Source organism: Lacerta agilis, chromosome 3, assembly GCF_009819535.1.
Source record: "Lacerta agilis isolate rLacAgi1 chromosome 3, rLacAgi1.pri, whole genome shotgun sequence".
Classification (NCBI taxonomy): domain Eukaryota; kingdom Metazoa; phylum Chordata; class Lepidosauria; order Squamata; family Lacertidae; genus Lacerta; species Lacerta agilis.
This window is the reverse complement of record NC_046314.1, coordinates 60,710,310-60,727,964: the sequence shown is the minus strand read 5'-3', so window position 1 is coordinate 60,727,964 and position 17,655 is coordinate 60,710,310. Positions and strand designations below refer to the sequence as shown.

The window sequence follows — 17,655 nt, the reverse complement described above, 5'->3', positions numbered from 1 at the left end:
GGGTGCTTTAAAGTTTTCCTCTCAAAACTGCTCCCTGAGGGTGACCCCATTAGAGCAATGTTACATGCATCTCTGTTTAACACTGAGCATCATTAGTAAAATCATACGGCACAAGCACACTACAAATATCATCACCCTTGTCCAAGTACAAAACATAACTGATTGCAAATGAATGCCGATCTAGCCACAGAGGTAAGGTGCTGCACAGTATCAGGATGCTACCCTTTGCCTCTAAGGGCATTATGCTCAGTATGCTTTTATTTCAACAGGGCTTTCCGCTGATGATTAGGGACCCATATCCAACTACATATATATAAGCTCGCTTTTAAGAAATCCTACAAAAGTAAACAAGAGGTTCCAGGAAAATAAGTCCGCAAATGTTTTCTTGGGAATGTTCCTGTTTACATGTTTATGTTCCAAGACTTAAATATATCACACCAGGCACAGAAGCCACCTATTGTAAGCAGAGCTTTCTGAATCTAGTTCTGCTCTAATGGACCAGAAAAATGAAAAGTACTTTTTGAAGGTGACATTTGGAAGAACAGATTAGATGTCCTCATTCCATATAACTGTAAAAAGAGAGCATTAATGCCTGCGTACCTTACAGAGATGTTTCCAGGTACTGCGAGATGCTTTTAATGTGATTTACAGTTTGGCAAGAACAACAAAACATTAGTTCTTTTACTATTATTAGAAATAATATAAAAAATTCCATGTTGTCAAAAAATACCACTGTGGTCAGGTACATTTTATTTATCTCTCCTTTGTCATATCACCACACTGCCTGATCATTTTTTTGTCCAAATCCATTAGACATCGGAACAATTCTTAACTGGTTCAGTGTGTTTGGGGAGGAATTTAGTCCATGAGGGAGAAAGATGGGTGGGTGGAAAAGGCCAAGAAGAGGAATGGAAGGTTAACAGGTTATTAAGACAATGGTGACAGGCAGAAATTGGCAAGGGACTAGAACAAATTGTCTGGAAAGAGTCCACAGGCTGGGACTGACAGCAAGCAGAAAAAAAGTTACAGAATAAGCACAGAACAATCAGCCACACAATCTTATTTTGAATTGGTATGAAATAATGCATAGGCTGCAGAAGATGCAGCTGATCAATCTTTGGTGGGGCACAGGCCAATTAAAATACCAAAACAATAAAATTACATAGGATAAACTGGCCGAAGATAAAATGCCTGAAAATTAAAAGCTTGTGGGGGGAAAGAGAGTTCTGCCTGGTGCCAAGAGGCCATTCTATAAACAAGGTGCCATATCTAAAAATGTCTGGTGCAGTCTCTCTTCTCTTTTTAATGTGCAGCATGTTTTTCAGATCTAGCTTCTGAAAGGAGTAAAGGTATGAAACCAGAAACAATTAGAGTCAAAAGACCTTGAAATGAGGAACAGGGTGGCACAGTTGAAGCAACTTCAGGGCTGGAAAAGGGAGATTACTAGCTGTTCCATAAGGAACTGTGGTCAGAGAAATATTTGAGACATGTGGCATATAGAGCTAATGAAACAGTTCTTTCTTTGGGGGTCAATACATCTAACAGAGACCAGCTCGCAAAGCCTACTTGGCCATGAAGCTCACTTGGTGACGTTGGACCCGTCACTGCCTCTTAGCTCTAACCTACATCATGGGGTTCCTGCGAGGACTCGTGGAATGGGGGAAACCACGTATACCACCTTAGGCTCTTTGGAGGAAAGGCAGGATATAAATGCAGCAAGCAAATAAATAAATAAGCAACTAATCAACCATAACCTTTTCCAGTCACCACCAAATAACCTCTGCCACTTGCCAAAAGTGATACCTGCTGATGTTTCTTTAAATTTTTCACTGGTCTTCTTCTTCCGCCACTTCCATGGTTTGAAGATTTTGCCAATAGTAGAAAGTTTGCCTTTCCTCTTGAAAGAAGGACTTCGGGATCCTGGGTTTGGCCCATCTGAGTTTGCAATTGATGTCTTGTCTATCCCATCAACTATATAAACAAAAACAAAAACAAAATCAGCAAGCAGCAAGCAGCATGTTAGGTTACCAAAACCTATAGAACAACAGTCATTTTTTAAAACATGCAAAATAATGAGGAGAAAAATAACAGCCACTTCACTGTATGTGGCAATATACATTTAACACATTCTAAATAACTTCAGACATACCTAACACTGAAAATGTGATTATCACAAAATATGTGTAAGTACATTCTAGTTCAGAACCATACCTACTGTACCTACTAAGTCTACAATTAATTTTTATTACATGGACTACAAGTGACTAAGGAATGCTATCATTTTTTTGCCTGTGATCAGTACACTTAGGTAATGAATGTAAAGAGCACAAGCCCCTTTGCTCTTTAGACCTCATCGTTTTAAAAAAATTCTCTCCTTCCTTCTCTAGAACCCTCATGAGTCAGACATCCTCTTTACTGCTGTACTGTTACACAGGATATTTTTAGGCAATCCATCCTGTGCATATTGTCATTATTTTTCACCAGACAATGCTGTTCAGCTTCTCACAAAAGCAGCCTAATAGCAATGTATGCGGATAACAGTTTTGATGAAGGAATGACAAGCGCAGGTCAATGATAAGCTGTAGAGGCCAGGAATATCTATAGTTATTATTTTATCATTTGCTTATATAGCACTTCCAATATGCACCACACTTGACAAACAGGGTAGAGCACAGAATGTCCAGCTGAAAACAGAGAAGGGAGAAAAGCAGGGGGACAACACAGCAGCAAAGGCCAGAAGGAGCAGCAGCTAAGAGACAGTCACAAGAGCAATGGAGGAAGGAGTACACATTGTTTAGCAACTTCCTACATAGGTACATTGGAACTGAGCCTGTTATCAGCCACATTTGTTCTCCACCTATCTACACACATCTCTCCAACTAGTTTCAGAAGGACACAAGTTTGTTAAGCCTTCAGATCATTTTGTTTCATTATGCTGTTATTTCGCAGGCAGTCTCATCAGGCCCTAACAAAATACTAATTCATGGTGCCCAAGGCCTGGTTCATATATTAATTTCACTTAATTTCTCTACACTTACCTTAACATATACCTATGTCTCTATGCAGTCTTCCCATCCCATATCCTGGTCCTCCCATTCCTTGTTATGGCCTGGTCCATGGAATGCCCATGCACCTCAGGAAAAGCAGCGAAACACAGGGTTCTGTTATGCCTATACGGATCATTCCACATGCAGGCAACTGCACTGGCAGTGGGCTGGATCAAGCTCTGTGATAAAATATGAAAGTTCTCTCTGTGGTGGCTCGTTCACAAATGCAATTCATGACTTGATTTATAGCAATGAAGTCAGGAATGTGCATTTTGTATCAGCCCTAATGCAGCTTAATCAACATATTCACAGAACTTCATACTGTTCCAGTTCAGCAACAAGAACAACTCATAGTCTTAGTTTGCATATAGCGCTAAACTATGGTTTAGTCACTAAGCCAGGGATGCAAGGATAAGCTGAAGTGAGCCTTAGGCTCGTGTGCCTCCCGGTCTAACTCCACCTCTGGTGTGGCTACAAGGAGACTGGAAGCTTCTGCTTCCATTTTTGATTAATGCTCAGTTGAGGTGATTTAGCTTTGGAAACAAACCAGCTTCATAAACTTAGGTTTTGAAGTTGACTTGGTTTCCATTAACTATTGCTGAGACATCCAGGTTGAGACATTATGATAAACTGCAATATTGTAAACCACCCTGTGATCCTTGGATGAAGGGCCATAAATAATTAAAGCAAATAAAAGACTAAAAATAGTCTAACATAGAAGTGAAAGCTTCTAATGTCTTCCTTGGAGTTATGGAAGAGATAGTGGGGAACACAGTTATGTGCGAACACAGCCACATACTTTCTCACAGAGCATCTTCTGAATGGTAAGATCCCAGTTAAAATTATATATTTGTTCCTATCTCTAGAACAAACCTCTGCAAAGTTTTATTAGAGAAAGCAATGCTATATACAAGTTGCAGAGAACCCCCTTTGCCCATTTTGTTTTCCGGCACTGAAGAGGAAAAAGAAATATATAGCTAACTTCTACTGGGTAGTAGAGTTATACAAAAGATAAAGCTGTACTGTACTTCAAGCACTACTGGCTTCCATGCATTTTTCTTCACCTCGCTATACAACTGTTAACTTCAGGAAGTTCTTTGAGCTAAGTGTTCTGACAGCATTTTAATTAAAGGAAAGGGAAGAGGTTGTGTATTAATGTGGGTGGTTGAATAGTAGTTTCCAGATGGGGCTGCCAATGCTGCAAAATGTTAATTAGGCCTCCTGCTAGAGAAGAGATTAAAAATGTAGGTAGCAGTGCCTGCAAATGAACCCTGATTTCTGCCGTAATATTGAGAAGGCGGGTAGAGAAGTTCCTCACATCTTTCTTCGGTTTATGATATAAAGATGGGGTCTCAACACACACACACACACACACACACACACACACACACACACACACTTCAATATGATGATTTTTAACCCTGAAATAGTTCACTGAAAAAAAGCAACACATTTTACCATGGCAGTGTTTGCTGTTCCAGAGTTCAGAAATGATTTCACAGGATTAATTTGCTCGGCTTTATATCTTCAGTACACATGGATTATTATTTTTCTTCTCTTTTATATATTCCCTCCCTTGCTGATTTGCTCTCCTACTTGCCCGCCCCTCCCCCACAATATTCCTTGTGAAACCTGGAAACTTTGCTTAACTGCCAAGATAAACCCTTCTGTATGTAACATGTCCTCCTGACTGTTCCAGGAGACACATTGACATGAAGAATGTAACAAGTGATCCATGGACACAACTATGGCTTGATGCCCAGAGAGGCGGCCATGTCTGTTGTAACAATATTAACAAGTCTTGTGCCACCTTGTACAACCCTTAAAGATTAAGTGTTTTGTCAATAGAATTTAAATCCCACTGATAAGTCCAACCCTAATAAATGTATTCTGGATTAAGCTAGGGTTGCAATATTTCAAGCAGTGAAAATCCGGACAGAAAAGTTGTTGAGCTTTTCTTAGCTGTCTGGATATGTCCAGGAAATCCCAGATGTATTGTTGTTCAGTCGTTCAGTCGTGTCCGACTCTTCGTGACCCCATGGACCAGAGCACGCCAGGCACCCCTATCCTCCACTGCCTCCCGCAGTTTGGCCAAACTCATGCCAGTTGCTTCGAGAACACTGTCCAATCATCTCATCCTCTGTCGTCCCCTTCTCCTTGTGCCCTCCATCTTTCCCAACATCAGGGTCTTTTCCAGGGAGTCTTCTCTTCTCATGAGGTGGCCAAAGTACTGGAGCCTCAACTTCAGGATCTGCCCTTCCAGTGAGCACTCAGGGCTGATTTCTTTAAGGATGGATAAGTTTGATCTTTTTGCAGTCCATGGGACTCTTAAGAGTCTCCTCCAGCACCATAATTCAAAAGCATCAATTCTTCGGCGATCAGTCTTCTGATCGCTGAATATGTATGGCAACCCTAATTAAGCTTTTGTAGGCTGGATGTAACTGGAATAGTTAGAATTGCAGTCAAAATGGAAACTGAAGCCAAAATATCTGCAAAGTCACGCATAACATTCTTCGCACATTTGTATCCCCAGGGTTTGTTGAGATGTACTATATGGAGAAAGGTCCTAACCACATGAACTAGCCTTCTGCCTAATTCCTTTAAGAGTTTTCCTCCTCCCACCACATCATTTTTAACCTGCCATCCTTTTAACCTGCTTAGGTCTAAAAAGAACCCTAAATAGTGCCGAATCAATAGGTATTTGTAATAAACCACGGCAGCAGCATGTTTTTTTTTTAAAATATACATCTTCCAGCAGTACAACACTAATAATGGCCTTGAATAATGAAGACTAGGTATAAAGAAATGAAACCAAAAACGATACAGAAAAACACTCGTTTGAAAAGCAGAATGTGAAAATCAGCATTTTCGGTCTTTTACCAATAAAAGGAGAAACTAAGAGAGCAAAGAACAGTGTTTATGTATCTTGATTTGGCAGGACATAGATGGCATCTCCTCCTCCCATCAGTTCAACTCACAGTGGTTCTGTGTTTAGCCAGGATCACTTGGTCTCTTCCTGAACTGGCTGACATCCCAGGAAAGTTAAAGCCAGCAACAGTTGTGCAGAAGGAAAGATTTTGGATGCTCCCCCTCAATTGAACTAAGGGCAGACTCTGACCAGTAACCCGTAGGAAGCACTGTTATGGTTCAGGAGAGTTTAAAGTGTTTTTTGGACTTTCAAGACAGGACCTAGAGGAACACCACACGTTTTTATTGCATTACAGGAATGCAGTGTCTACCAGAAGCTGAGGCTTTTATCATTTGTTTCCTGCAGCTTAACATCAATTTGTCCCTCTCCTTATAAATTCTTAATTCTATAGTTCCGAGAATGTACAGGAAGCTAGAAATGGCTCTGTTCCAGTCACTAGAAACAGGTGAATTAGTTTGCTCACATCAATCCTGCATGTGTCTTATATTTGCATCCCTGCAATTTCCAGCCAGTGGTTTAAGTCCTGCCATCTGGTGCACCAGAAACTAGTCAGCTTCATCTTACGCATGACAGCGCTTTAGGTATTTGAAGACCACTATAATGTCTCTCCTTAATCTTCCTTTGGAGGTTTTTAAACAGAGAAGGGAGACATCTGTCAGCGATTCTTTAGCTGTGATTCCTGCACTGCAGGGGGCTGGACTAGATGACCCTTGGGGTTATTTCCAACTTTATACAATTCTGTAATTCTATGATTCTCTTTTCCAGGATCAACATATTAAACTCTTTCAACTAAGACATAGCTTCCAGACCCCACATTATCCTGAGTGTTCCCATAGAGACTTATTCCAGTTTGTCCAGGTAGTTCTTAAAATTTAGTACCCAGTACTGAGTACTAGCACTCTAAAGGTGCCCTGACCAGCCAAAGCGTTCATATTCAAGGAGGGAAAGCCACAACAGTTCAAATCACAAGTCCAGTTATTAAAATAATTGTTTCATTCCTTAATACCACTGTTCACAGTATGAAATTAATTGCCCAACAGAGTTCCCTCCCCCCAAATCAGCTTAACACATTATTCAGATTAAATGGGATAATCAATCTTGTTGCTAGCCTACTGCTGGTTACTCTTTAATAGCAATCACAGCTAAAGTAATTCTAAATCTGATTCACATTTATTGGGTAAAATGATGTTAAGGAGTTGTGGACAGCAGATTTTTGTTAAAACAAATCAACTGATGATGGACAAAAGATGCAAAATATGGGTAGGCATCTTCAAAAATGTATCCAATGTTAAAAATATTGTACCTTGGTTGGATCTTGACGTATTTGCCACATGACATTCCAAATCAGGAGCACAGCATCTAGAGGTGGAATATTAGATGTAATGTGGTTCTTTCAGCCATGAAGGCTTGTTCTGCTTTTTTCATTAAAAAAGTCTAGGACAGGGCTACAACTTAGTGGTCTCTAAAAGCACTAAGCTTAATAGTTCTCATGAGAACCCACTCAGTCACAATTTGCATGTAAACTCTCATGCCTATGGAAGCAAGATTGAAGCCCAAAAATGTATTACACCACTTCTGGTGGTTCCCAGCATCCACAAGGGTCAGTTGACCTTCACTAGGGACCAATTTTCCCTCTCCACCTAGCACACACACAGCACTCCCCCCAAAAAACTGCTCCCTAGGCTTGGGGTTGCCACCCATAACAGTATGCTGTGGAGAGCGAACAGGAGCACTTTCTGCTGGTACAAAATCACCAATGGATACAACTCAAAGGTTGACATAAAAGTTTGCCAGCTTTAAATTTTATATCATATTTGGTCATGTGCAAAGGTATATTTGCTGTTTTCAATAAATCTTATTTTCTCTTTGAAGAAGAACAGGGATCCTGTCAAAGCCAATGATGGTTCCTTTCCTACAGAACAGAGGAAGCTGAGCCAGTCAGAGACCCATTTTATCAGGCATCACATTTCACTCATGGCAAACAGCTGTTTCATTTAATGTTTCAAGTTCTCTACTAAGGAAAGGGGGATGGCGAGGGGCGGGGAAGACAGAAACACACTCAGAGCAGTCTCTCCCCATCCAACTTCTTTACCAAATTAATGCAGAGGTATCACATTGAAAAGCCATCCCTGGAAATTAAAGGGCTTAACAACGAAGGACTATAGCTATATGCAATCATCCCTGCATTTAACGTCATAAACTGTAATCGAAAATATCAAGATTATAAAAAGGTTTAATTCACAGAGATTTAAAAAACATAATTTTATATGATTTAGCTTTTTAATTTTTTTATGGATTGTAGGCAAGCAAAAACAATGCAAGCTCCCTTCTCTCCCCTCCCCTCCCCCTACGCCAGCTGTCGGCACATCTCAGTCCCATTCTTTCTCACTACAGAAACAGTCAAAGTGGTATGATGGCTCTCTGATGGCCTCCTATGTACCATCATTTCTGTTACAACACTGAAAATGTATCATTGGCATTGTTGCTTCTGTCTGGAATGCACTGCTGACATCACCTCTTAGCCACAACTATAAAAAGAGCAGTTCATTGAAGAAATGTTTATATGGCAAACAATGGCCACACACCACTTGTGACAGAGGGAAACACAAAAACACATACACAGAGTGAGCTCTTCTTTCCACAGTTGTTTTCAGGCAGGCATATAACCATCCCACTTCTTCTCAGATGAGTATAACAGCAAGGCAATGCATTTTTGTCATGGTACTCACTGCGTACTGTCACCTCTTTTTCTGCTGCCCATGGCAGCCATTTTGTGCTGGCACCTAGAGCATTTGTATCCATATATGTGTACCAGCACACCATTGTTTTACCTCAAAAAAGCACTGCAGCAAGGAACGTGCCCACAATTGCTATCTATGATTTTTACTGGAATACCAGTAGCAGGACTCTACTTACTGTGTAGTGGAGTCATAACTCACCTAATTCATTCCTCTGGATGTTTATGCATGACTAAATTAAGAAAAACCATTGCATTCCCTCATTACTAGTAGCATTTTGCTTTTATATTTGGTACCCGGAGCAGGAAGAGTATTAACAGTGTGAAGCTGAGAAAACTCCAAAAGAAAAACCACCACATTCACCAGGAGGATTCTGAAACAGATTATTGATATGGCCTCTTCTTGTCTTTGACTCTATTAAATATAGGCTTCTAGTTCAGGTTCCTAGTTCTTCATTCTTGCTACATTCAACAGCATCAAGAATTTTCATTCTAATTAATGGTTAGATAGTGGCATATAATTCTAATGGTGGTTAAATTTCAGCACATTTAAAATGCTCAGAGTTCAAGGCACCGAAACTTTTGGGCATACCTTACCCAAGGATAAAGAATGGTATCTAACCAATGCATACTCTACTCCGAGTATGGGTTCTTTGTTTTTAAGGTAGAATCTTTAATGCACATGTAAAAAGCCAATACTCTCAACATAAGACAAGGGCCTCTGCTGTCACACATCTCTTCCTCCATTTCTAGGTCCTATACTAATGTTCTCTGATTTCACGGCGAGTCTTCACAAATATATTTTACTCCCATTGCTACCCTAAGAAAGACACTAAAGTTTTATGCTTTAATATTTACAGCTGGTATTGTACGCACGGTAGCTTCAATACAAAATGGCAAACCTTTTAATGGTATGTGTAAAGTTATTCAATTAAAGCTTTGATTAACTGATCACTGGAAACCAGTTTTATCAGGGAGAGCTCAGTTAACAGCATGCTTCTTCATTAATTTATTTTTGCCTGTTTTAGTCTCACAATCAGCGCTTTGTTTCCTAAAAAAAATAAAAATGTTTAGGGCTACTCTCATTTTCCTACTCATATTGAAATACTGCCCCTCAATGAGGCCAAACTTAGATTCACAAAATGTTTAGGGTATGTGTACCCCTGCGTCCCTCCAGAAAAAAGCACTGCTCACAATAAATGTGAAAACCAGTTTCATATGAATGCAAGGAATGGGGATGGAAAGCCAAATTTTATTTTGGTAAGAATAAACTTCTTATCTTGTGGAAAATCCATTTAGACCTGTTTTATATGGAGAAGCAAAAGAACTGTTGTTGTTGTTCAGTCGTGTCCGACTCTTCGTGACCCCATGGACCAGAGCACGCCAGGCATCCCTATCCTCCACTGCCTCCTGCAGTTTGGCCAAACTCATGCCAGTTGCTTCGAGAACACTGTCCAACCATCTCACCTTCTGTCGTCCCCTTCTCCGTGTGCCCTCCATCTTTCCCAACATCAGGGTCTTTTCCAGGGATGAACCTAATTTACTGTCAAGTAATCCAAAGGTACAGTGCAGATCTTACATTTGCATACCTCAAAGAGAAAGTCTGTGTGCATTACCAGTTGCTAAAACAGAAGTCAAGCTGGGGGATGATAAGAAGGAACAATCTGGGCTGGATCACTACATTGTGATTCATGCTTGCGGTTTGAATGTGTGAACACATCTTATCAACGCTTGAATTCTTCCTAATATAAATGTTCCATCTGGCATTTGTTTTCTCTAGGCACCAAACTAGGCATAGCCTATGCATATGTTAGTCATGTGCAGGGCAACATGCTGAATCAGGAGCAAGGCTAGGCTTTTTTACCCTGTCTCCAACATCCCAGTGTGGTCAATAGGATAAAAGCTTTATTTGCATAGCCAACAGCCATAGCAACAACAGACACACAATATACAAATAAAAACAACAATGGATAAAAAACAAACATATATCTATGATTATCGTTCAGATAGTGGCTCTTAGTCTCATTGCACCCTCGATGAATCTGGCAACTTTTGTCGTTATCAGATCATTTTGATCTGACCCAGTGTGGTGTAGTGGTTAAGAGCAGCAGACTTGTAATCTGGTGAACTGGGTTTGCGTCTCTGCTCCTCCACATGCAGCTGCTGGGTGACCTTGGGCTAGTCACACTTCTTTGAAGTCTATCAGCCCCACTCACCTCACAGATTGTTTGTTATGGGGGAGGAAGGGAAAGGAGAATGTCAGCCGCTTTGAGACTCCTTCGGGTAGTGATAAAGTGGGATATCAAATCCAAACTCTTCTCCTCCGACAATGCAGCTGGCTGTAAAGAAACTTAAGCGTGTGAGCAAGCTCTTGATCAAATGTGGGTGCTCTGCACAACTGAGACACTAGGACAGACAACCATGTGAAATGTGTGGTCGATGGAGAAAGCAGATGGGATGTCAACAGTGAGGCTAAAAACACGACCCCACTCCTGATTCGACATGGGTTTGCCCTACATGCAAGTAAGTCATGCATGGGGCTATGACAGTGGCAGATTATAAACAGATGCCCTCATATTTAAAATGATCATAAGAGAAATCTCATACTGTGGAATATTTAAAGCATTAAGGAATTACTGCAATGCATTATATGTAGGGCTGTGGAACCCTGGGTGGTTAGGCTGGTGGCTTCATTATACACCTTTAGACGCCAGGTGAAATTGTTTCTCTTCAACCAGGCCTCGGGCTGATTAACTTCCTATGCCCTATTAAACGTGTTTTTGGGAGGGGAGGGAGTTTTTGTTTTTATTATGTATTTTGTGTTTTTATCTTGTATCTTTATGCTGTAAACCATCCTGAAGGGCAGTACAGTGGTACCTTGGTTTACAACCATAATCCGTTCCGGAGGTCCAGTTGTAAACCAAAACAGGTTGTAACCCAAGGCACGCTTTTGCCAATGGGGCCTCCCCCCCCAAAATGGGTTGTAATCCCCAAAAGGGGACACACACTTCTGGGTTTGACGTGGTTGTAATCCAAAACGGTTGTAATCAAAAGCGGTTGCAAACCAAGGTACCACTGTATACAATTGTAATTAATTAATTAATTAATCAATTAATTGTGGTAATTACACTGGCAGAAGAAGGTCACAATAAACCAAAACCCAGATGCTAGGTAATCTAATATATTTAAATTTATTTAATTTTGACCAGAACAATGAAGGCCAGGTACACATCAGTTAGGCTGAGGAAATGTTTGGTTTGCTGATGTGAACCAAACTGGTCCATACTGACTTGGAACCTTGCAAATTCCCCTCACCAACCAAGACATTTGATCCAAGAAAGAAATAAATTTAAGCAGACAACAGAGATGTGATTTTAATTTTATTGCAAATACCTTCTCTGTGTCTTGCCAGTAGCGAAGAAGCTGGTATTGGGAGGAAAGAACAAGCTGTTGAATCTATGATGTTTTTGTTTTGTTTGTTTTTTAAACTTTTATCCCAGAATGTTTCAGCATATTCTCATTTTTTTAAAGCAGCTTATAGCACATAATTAAAATAAAATAAATCAACTCCCAAGTTATAGCAATGTATTCTGCTTCACAGAAACACATGTTTAAAAAATCAGGAGCAAAAAGTAGTTATTTTTATACTGTACAGCTTTAAAATGCTTCCAAACAAGTAACTTTATCTTTGTCATGCATTTAAAAAGGAGTGGTTGGTGACATTTTTAAACTAATCAAGGCCTAACAAAAGGTTAGTCACCAGTATTTTGAAAACATTATTTATCTGGTTCTATTCCTGTTTCTGCACACTGTCAACTATTTCTTTCCTTTTAAGTTTACAAGGTTTTTGGGGGTGTTTTTTTGTACTTTAAGTAAGTATAAGTAGCCTGGAAACTGGCAATTTATACCCTAAAACAGCAGCCTACCAAATAAATAGCCCCTTTGCCAAATCCATAACCCTACATTACACATACAAATGTATTCTGCTAGCAGCACTTTGCAGAGTGGAGCAGCAAGGGAATATTGCACTCATTTTCTATGACATCACAGTCAAAACAAAATCCACAGGCAGATTACCATTCATTAACACTCCTCTTAATTTATGTACCAGAAATGTCTCCAATTTGAGAGGGGATGTGTGTGCATGCATGGCACTGTTCCAAACTAACACTTCAGTAGTCCTGCCTTCAAACATATAAAGATGGGGTGCAACAGTGTGAGCTTAATTTGGCAAAATCTTGAAAGGGAAAACACCAGAACAAAGGAAGGGGGAAAGGTGGGGTCATGGCCTAGGGAGAGTCCTGTGAGCCAGACAGAGAAGCCTAGAGGGCTGTGCCTGGCCCCTAGGCCTGATGTCCTCCACCCCGGAATATAGACTTCTATTTATATCTCGCTACCTGAGCTATAAGACCACATTTCAAGTTGTAATAATAACACTGCTTTACCCTGCCTGAGTGAAGTCCTCTGAAATCCCATAGATTCCAAGGCAGAATAAAACACATCAACGAAAAGTTTCAAAAATGCTGGCAGAGCAATCCTATGCACCAGTGACACATCATATGGGGGAGGAAATTTGCTGTTTCTGCGCCAGTGGGACACCACTATATCCTACACTCACTCAGCCTAGGAGAAGGCTGAAAAGCAGGAACAAAGACAATCAGAAAATGACACAAAAATAGCAGACACTGCCCACCAGCATCACCAAAGCCTACCAATAGGAGTCTGTGCCAACCATGATGCCAACAAAGGGAGACAATGAACTCAAGATGGCAACATATCCCAGGATCACTATACACACAGTAGGCCTACTTAAAATGATGACACAACACTCCCAGTGTCACAGCAAACAATGACTGCCTTACTTCCAAGTTCTACAAACACAGTTTTGAATCTCCTTGCACTGCTCACAACCACCATTTTGGAGCACAGCATACATAGGCAAGAAATGAGAGTGTACACAGAGAGAGAGAGCACACACGGAGAGAGGCATTAAGACCCAATTTAAGGGTGGAGAGAACTAACAGGAAAGGGCCACAACACACAATAAACACACCACCAGAAGCAGGCTCCAGTGACTTAATGCATATAACAGGGAGGCAGCAAGCAAAGATATGAGATTGAGCCTCAGGGGAAAGTTGGGAACATCCCTTATTCGCCTTTTTGTATGCATAGCCAAAAAAACAATCATGTCAGGGGCAAACAGGAGGGAGTAAATGTCCCTTGACCTGTGCTGTCCCTGTCCTGCCCATACTGATATCTTAGGTTGCATCAACAATCAGGCTCAAAGTCGCTTCATCCTCTTTCCCAACAGTACTCTTGTGATAGTATACCTATTGGCTTTATGACTGTGACAAATGGAAAGTTGTACTTTTAAACTCTTATGAGCTTTATTTATAACCAAGGGAAAGACAGTGTGGTAGAAGTGCTGATTTTCCTTAAAGAACAGGTCAGATAACATCAGAAATCACAAGCTGATGAAGAAAGGAGCTCACCAAAATTCCCAAATACAGAGAAACAGGAGTTTTTGTGTGTGTGCTACAGGGATCTTTTTCTTGTAATATTTTTTTTGACTGTATAATGTGCTGCTTCGGCCAAACACTTATGAGGTATGTGCTCATACTCTTGTGTCAAAGTGCCAGTACAAGGCAACTCATCTGGCAACAATTATTCTCAATTGGTATGTTCTATACTAGCAGTGGATGGCCGGGGGTGGCTCTACAGATGTGACTACAACTCCCAGCAGGCCTTCATCAGCATGGCAAATGGTAGTTTGTAATCCACAAAAATCTGGAGAGCTACAGCTTCTCCACCCCTATTCCATGCACAGAAAAAGACCTCAAACTCATTGGTAAATCCAATGGAGTACAAAACATAGATGTTGCAATACCATAGTCAGTTCTTCCTTGCTCTCCATCAACCCCAATTTAGTCAGGACATCAATGATTTTCATGATGGGTGCCTATGTTAGCTTACAATGCTAGGAAATGTTGATCCACTGCATAGTGAAGCCACAGATCAAAACTGATCACAAAAGAATCTCAAGGAGCTCAAGCAAAGGCACTGGCAAGAGCAATTTGTTTTCCTCTAAACTTTCTTCCCTAAGGCCTCATCAGAAAATACAACATTGATGCTTTCACCATTTGGTAGTACTTCTGATTTTTTTACATGCACTGAGAGCCAGGGTAACTGAACACCTATTTTTCTCAATGGCCATTTCTCACCAACTCCACTAACAAAAATACCTGAAATCTTGAGCAGAGCACCAGTGAGGGAAAGGGACCTATTTATCCAGGGCTGGGATACCTCTTATGAGCTGAGACTGAGAGCCATATTTTCCCCATGGAAAACTCTTGGGAGGCAAATTCAAAAAGTGGATGGTGATAGGTCCACATAATCACACACAAGCAGGTGCACAGATACACATTTTCCCTTTTTTTACCAGCCACTTGTCAGTTCAAAATTCACATCCAGCATCTCCAAAAGGATAGCAAGCTCTGTCAGAAAGATTGTATGCTCTATCAAAAACCACTGGAGAGTCCACAAGAATCAACAGGATCACACTCTCTGTGTTTGTTTTTCCCCCTACAGGAAGACCAAGGCAGATTCTGTGCCAAAATCAGACCTGAAACATATGCACTTATTTGCAAGTTTTCAAAAATCTTCTGTTATAGGTACAGCTCTCAAAAATATATCCACAATCTGTGGTTCAACATATGGAGGAACAGATATGTGAAGCCGTTATCTAGGGGCCAAATCTGAATTATTCTATCAGCATTACTAAACTCTATTATAGTAGAGGCATAGGATGTATCAAATTTATCTATTCACCAGCATTTGTGTTATTTTTATGCAACTTCAACCAATATTCACTTGTTGGGGTAATTATTGTTACTGTTTCTCTAAAACAAGGAGTACCTTTGCTACAGTATTTGTAAGTAGCTGTCAGTGACATGATTACTCGGTCAGCATAAGACCAACTTCCTCTGTGTGCACATAGGAAAAATGCTTTTGTTATGTTCATAAACAGGAAGTCCCCAACCCCAGGAGATCTAAGAGTGAACTAGCTGAAAACCAAGCTAGCTTTTGACCTAAGATACTGCCTTCATTGACTGCCAAACACAACAACAGCAGGATTCTATGGGCTAATAACTATTTGATTACAGGAGAGAGGAAACATATTTTGGTCCCATCTTCCCAAAGTAAGAAAACACCCTAACAAATAAAAAGGCTTGGTTATCAAAATGACCAGTTCCAAGGGATCCAAGCATTACTTTGTGAAGAATTATTACAGAGCATTACTCCTTTGAAGCTTTTGAAGCCCACAAGCGTGCTTTATATATTAGTAAGCAAGAGAAAAACACAGCATCTAGCCCATCCAACTTCCTTTAACTTTATAAAAGCTTTTAAACATAATTTCTTGAATGGACACATGAAGAAGAGAAAGTTATGCAAAACTCTTAGATATTTTTGACTGAATATTTTGACTGATTATCTAAACATTTATATCTCACGTTAAACCTGAAGCTCTCAAAAGCAACTTACAGGTAAGCATTGTAACTAAACAACCCAAAATACAATTAACACAGAATCATATGCTTTATGTTAAAAACCATTATCTGAAGAAGAAGAAGAAGAAGAAGAAGAAGAAGAAGAAGAAGAAGAAGAAGAAGATAGAAACTAACTAGAAAACCCTGCCTCTGGAGTCTTGGAAGCAAATTCAACAATGAGGCGAGAAGCAGCACTCTGTTCCTGGACGTGGCTGCCATCCTCATTTCAGAATACAGGTGCACTCCAAGCACACCTACTCAAAACATCTGGGGGCAAATATAAGAAAAGTACTTTGAAGGAATTTATCACATCTGATACAAAAGAAAGCAATGGTGGTGGGAGGCAATTAGAAGATACCAGAAATGGGAGGTTGAATGTGTAGAAAGGCAACCCTCATTTTGCATGGAGGTTACATTCTAGACCGCCACCCGCATCAGCGGGGCCTGCATAAAACATTCCACCCTGCCCTTTTAGTGACGTTTTAGGATCACTTCCAGGTTCTGCAGTGTGCAATCTGCAGGTACACATGTGTGCGGTCACACGTCAATCAAAACACAGAAAAAATACAGAAGTTGCCTGTATTTGGTCCTGCCCTCAGAGATCTGTAACTTATCTAATACCGGTATATATTTTAGAAGTCTTTAAAAACTTGGGGTTTTTTAACACTTCAAAGCTGCCCATGGATGACCTACTCCATAATTTCTTTTTCCTGGCTTTCATTGTATCTTACTCTGAAAATTGCCATTGCATTTTATTACTTGAAACGCTGAACACATTCTTCCTTCACAGACAGGTTTTTGTTCCTTAACAAGCAGTTTCTTAGCAGCACAGCCCTATACCCATGTGGCTGTCCTTATGGCCCTACATACAGATATCCTCACCAGTGCTGGAAACTTGAGATATGAAAGCTAGGAGCTAAATGGCACCTTAAACCTAGATAATGGGCGCAACAACAGAATGTCTGGGCATGTTTTTTTTTTTTATAACCAGGCTAAAAGCTGAAAATGAATGAACTGTGGCTAAAATATTATGTTCATTTTTCACAGGGTCCAGTCCGTCTCCTGCCTACCCCCTAATATTCTTAAGAGGGTCTATTCTCCAGTCTTCAGAGAGTAGCTGGAAATGAGGTGGTGGAAAAAGGTCCTCCCTTCCTTCCACTCTGCAGTTTTAATCTGAAATCTTAGGCACAGTACTGCGCCCAAAGCTCAGAAACTGCTCGCACTAATGAAATTCCCTGTCACAGAATGCACCTAGAACAATGGGAGTTTCGAATACTGATCCTCACAGGGTGATCACACTGCACCATCTAGCTACCGTCTTCTGTGGAAAAGGATCAGGACATGCAGCAAATTATGTGTCCTCTTACACAGCTCCTTTTGTTTTGCTATCTCCAA

At 40.5% G+C, this 17,655-nt stretch overlaps 1 protein-coding gene across 5 annotated transcripts in view; it reads right to left on the bottom strand.

Moving 5' to 3' along the window:
• The window catches only part of PHACTR2 (phosphatase and actin regulator 2), an 89,705-nt gene that overhangs the window by 32,989 nt on the left and 39,061 nt on the right, over positions 1-17,655 (bottom strand). For all 5 annotated transcript variants that reach the window (XM_033143921.1, XM_033143917.1, XM_033143919.1 and 2 more), the window contains one exon: positions 1,804-1,971. In XM_033143921.1, the coding sequence (XP_032999812.1) occupies positions 1,804-1,971 (168 nt within the window). The remainder of the gene's footprint in view (positions 1-1,803; positions 1,972-17,655) is intronic.